The sequence below is a fragment of the Limulus polyphemus genome, unplaced genomic scaffold, assembly GCF_000517525.1.
Source record: "Limulus polyphemus unplaced genomic scaffold, Limulus_polyphemus-2.1.2 Scaffold897, whole genome shotgun sequence".
Lineage (NCBI taxonomy): Eukaryota > Metazoa > Arthropoda > Merostomata > Xiphosura > Limulidae > Limulus > Limulus polyphemus.
This window is the reverse complement of record NW_013666507.1, coordinates 144,603-148,004: the sequence shown is the minus strand read 5'-3', so window position 1 is coordinate 148,004 and position 3,402 is coordinate 144,603. Positions and strand designations below refer to the sequence as shown.

The window sequence follows — 3,402 nt, the reverse complement described above, 5'->3', positions numbered from 1 at the left end:
ATCAATATCAATTCCAATATGTCAGCCCCTGCCATCACAGTTTTTAAGGCTAAAGTCACCTGAACAAAATTTGCTGAACCATCGTTGACACTTACGAATGTTCAAAACATTTCCATAAACTTCTTTGATATTCTTTGTGGCTACAGAGGCATTGTTTCCCTTCTTGTATTCAAACAACATTACATGCCAAATGTGTGTCTTGTGTGCTATAACTATAAGGGATTAGAGTATACTAAATTTTACACATTATATACGTGACATTTAGGTGGTTCGTTTAACTATTATACATGATGTACATTTTTTGGGGGGTGGTTAATGAAAGTGTTCCAAAATGCGATATTAATTTCTTGATGACGTAATAGTTACATACACTCTGCAACACAATAACAGATAATGAAGGGATATTACATCCATGTACTGGTATTAAATTGTTTGAGAAAGAGATTGTTAGGTGTAGACCAAATTAAGTTTTTGTTATGAAATATTCATTGTTTATTATTAACATTTCAAATGCATGTGTTTAATAATATGGTGAAACATAGTTTTCTTGTAAAGGTAATCAAGAAGGTATTTTTGAGCAGGGCTCATGAAGAAAATATACTCTAATTCATGCTAAATGACATTCCATAGTAATATGAAATTAATCCAAAATAGTAATGTCTACAGTTAAAAATGTCTAAAAAATTAGATAAATAAAAGTTATTTTCATGTATGAGTTATGTTGTACACACTCGAGTACCTAATTGTCTTATAGTGATTGAAAGTGCACCAAGAACAAAAAAGACAGATGTATGTTATATTAAGACCATACATTTTCAGTAATTATACAAAAAATTTTTCTGTATATTTGTTTTTACTTCTCATTCAGTTGCTTGTTTGATGTTAGGATGTATTAGCTTCTGAATATCAGAAAATAGTTTAAAATTTTAAATGGAACAAAATTCATATCAATTGTTTTTATGTTTTATGTTTAAAATATAAGGAATTGTAAAGCACAAGAACTTTTTAAACATTGTATTTTTAAAAATTAGGAAGGGATTTTTGAAAGAGAAATAGTACCTGTTACAATTCCTGGAAAGAAAGGCAAATCAGATACAATTATAAAAAAGGATGAAGAATATTCAAAGGTCATCTATGAAAAACTCCCAAAACTTCCCCCAGCATTTGAAAAAAATGGTAAGTGTTCAAAGATGTAGCATAGGACAGAACTATGAGCTGTACATGTATATTTATGTGTGTATTTTTGATTTTCTTTTCTAAGTTATTGACAGTTGTATTACATAACATTTTAGCTTATATAATGCTACAAGTAGTAATGTAGAAATATATGGGACAGGCAGAGTAATTGGCATAAGACCCAGATGTATGGGAACTCAATAGACTTCCTCAAATTAAAAAAGTTCCTTTTTGAAATGAGAAAATAAGAATAAGAAAGAAAATTGTAAAGTATATTTAGCAGTGATGAAAAGTAATAATAACTCAAATCAAGTTCTTACCTCTATGCTAGATATTTATTGCACAAGCTTTCATGTCTTTTCTTGGAACTGTCTTCAGCAAATTTGTATATACAGTCCACAGAAAATAGTTTTAAAGAATACTGTAGTGAATGTGCATGAATATGTTTGCAAAAATAGTAAATTATCTGGAGTTATAACGACAATATACATGGTGTTGTACAGAAATGCGACTGAGAAATATTTATAACCTATTTTAACAATATTGTATACTTACAAAGAAGTCAGTTTTGGGGAGAGGAGATGAAAGCTTACTAAATAAAGATTTAAACTGAAAACAAAAACTGATTTACTTTTTTTTCATCATAAACAGAAGATTTGGTAACTTTTTTTTTAGGATTTAGGAATGGGCCTGATGAAATGTATCAAGCTTTAAAGTTCAATTTTGGTTTGTTTTTGAATGTGTACACTGCTGCAGTGCCCTTTTATAAACCATTAGAAAGGTGTCAAGACCAAAAAATAAGAATAAAGAGAATTTCAAAATTCTAAGAAATTTTTAATCTTTTCATAACCAGTCAGTAAAACTATTAGTATATTGGTCAACATCACGGAGAGAAATTGTTGTACTAAGCTATAACCATGACAACAACAGGCTGGTGTTAATAACTAGAACCAATAACAAGTATTTCCTGAGTGATTCTGTTGATACAAATGTGTATTAAAAAGCTGTGTTCATGTAACAACATTTTTGATGTAACTCAACCTTGTCAACCAGGATTTCAACCTAATTCTAGAGATACCATTCAGCAAGATTGAAGAGTCAAACAATTACAAATACATAATACACTGGGCAAATTTTCTGGTTATATGAGAGAATGCCAAACAAATGACTAGTCACTGAACACGGATTGTGTAAACCTAATCAGTCCCTTCTATAGTAAAGAAGACACAACATATGTGTATTTCTCAGACACATTTTATGGAATATTACCTAAATCTTGATTAAAGCTCACTTCAGTTGGGTTTGTTATTCTCTATGCTAAATAGGACCTGTTTGCTAATCACAATAAAACGTATCAATTGGTTTGGGTTAAAGTAGTTCGAGTCTCAAAATATTAGATCAAGATAATTTACCTTTACAAGCTGTAAAGTTTACACCTGAATGCTTTATTAGTTGAAACACAAATCAAAGAAAAAAAGACTATTGAATGTTGTATATTCATCCTGGCCATGGGGTTAGAGTTGATGAAGGCAACAATGGAAATTTTTTTCAATTTTTGAACTGATGGAAAATTATTACCCTTAATTAAAAAACAAAAAAACTATATGAAATATAGATATTTTACCAGATATCTTAGCTCTCTAATCTAAAGAGACTCGTTATTTTGTTAAAGTAGAAAATTGTATTTTAAGTGAAATAAAGTTCACTGTTTTATCAGTATTAATAGATACTGTTACGTCTCTGGTCGTTTAATTTCCCGTAAAAATTCCTTCCAAAAAACTTCAGCGATACAAGTCATTTCTTAAGTAAAAACTAGTTTATTCTTTCTCAATACAATTTTGCAATACTCTTAATTTCCACAATCAATTTAACTTAAACACTCACTATAATTCACAATGAATGATTCATGCACTTACTTACTACCGCGCTTGACTCAATTGTCTGGTGCACTTATATACAAGAATACCGCACATCTAGCAAACACTCGAGCATTCACGAACCTTCGAGAATATCATGACGTGTTACTAGCGTCACGTGAATTCCGCTGCCGTAACACTGCCCTTATTTAGTATTGTTTGTCCCAAACAATAGTCACTTACATAAAACCAATAGATAATTAACAGTAACTTAATTAAATGTACAGAATTTACAAACACATTTTCAGGCAACTCTTCATAAGGTGGGAATCCTGTTAACAGATCCACTGGCAACCGAAGTTCCTTACCA

The 3,402-nt window shown here is 30.3% G+C and overlaps 1 protein-coding gene across 14 annotated transcripts in view; it reads left to right on the top strand.

Annotated features, from left to right (window-relative positions):
• LOC106461099 (acetyl-CoA acetyltransferase, mitochondrial-like) overlaps window positions 1–3,402 on the top strand; it is a 152,632-nt gene that overhangs the window by 64,636 nt on the left and 84,594 nt on the right. For all 14 annotated transcript variants that reach the window (XM_022387981.1, XM_022387971.1, XM_022387976.1 and 11 more), the window contains one exon: window positions 1,032–1,176. In XM_022387981.1, the coding sequence (XP_022243689.1) occupies window positions 1,032–1,176 (145 nt within the window). The remainder of the gene's footprint in view (window positions 1–1,031; window positions 1,177–3,402) is intronic.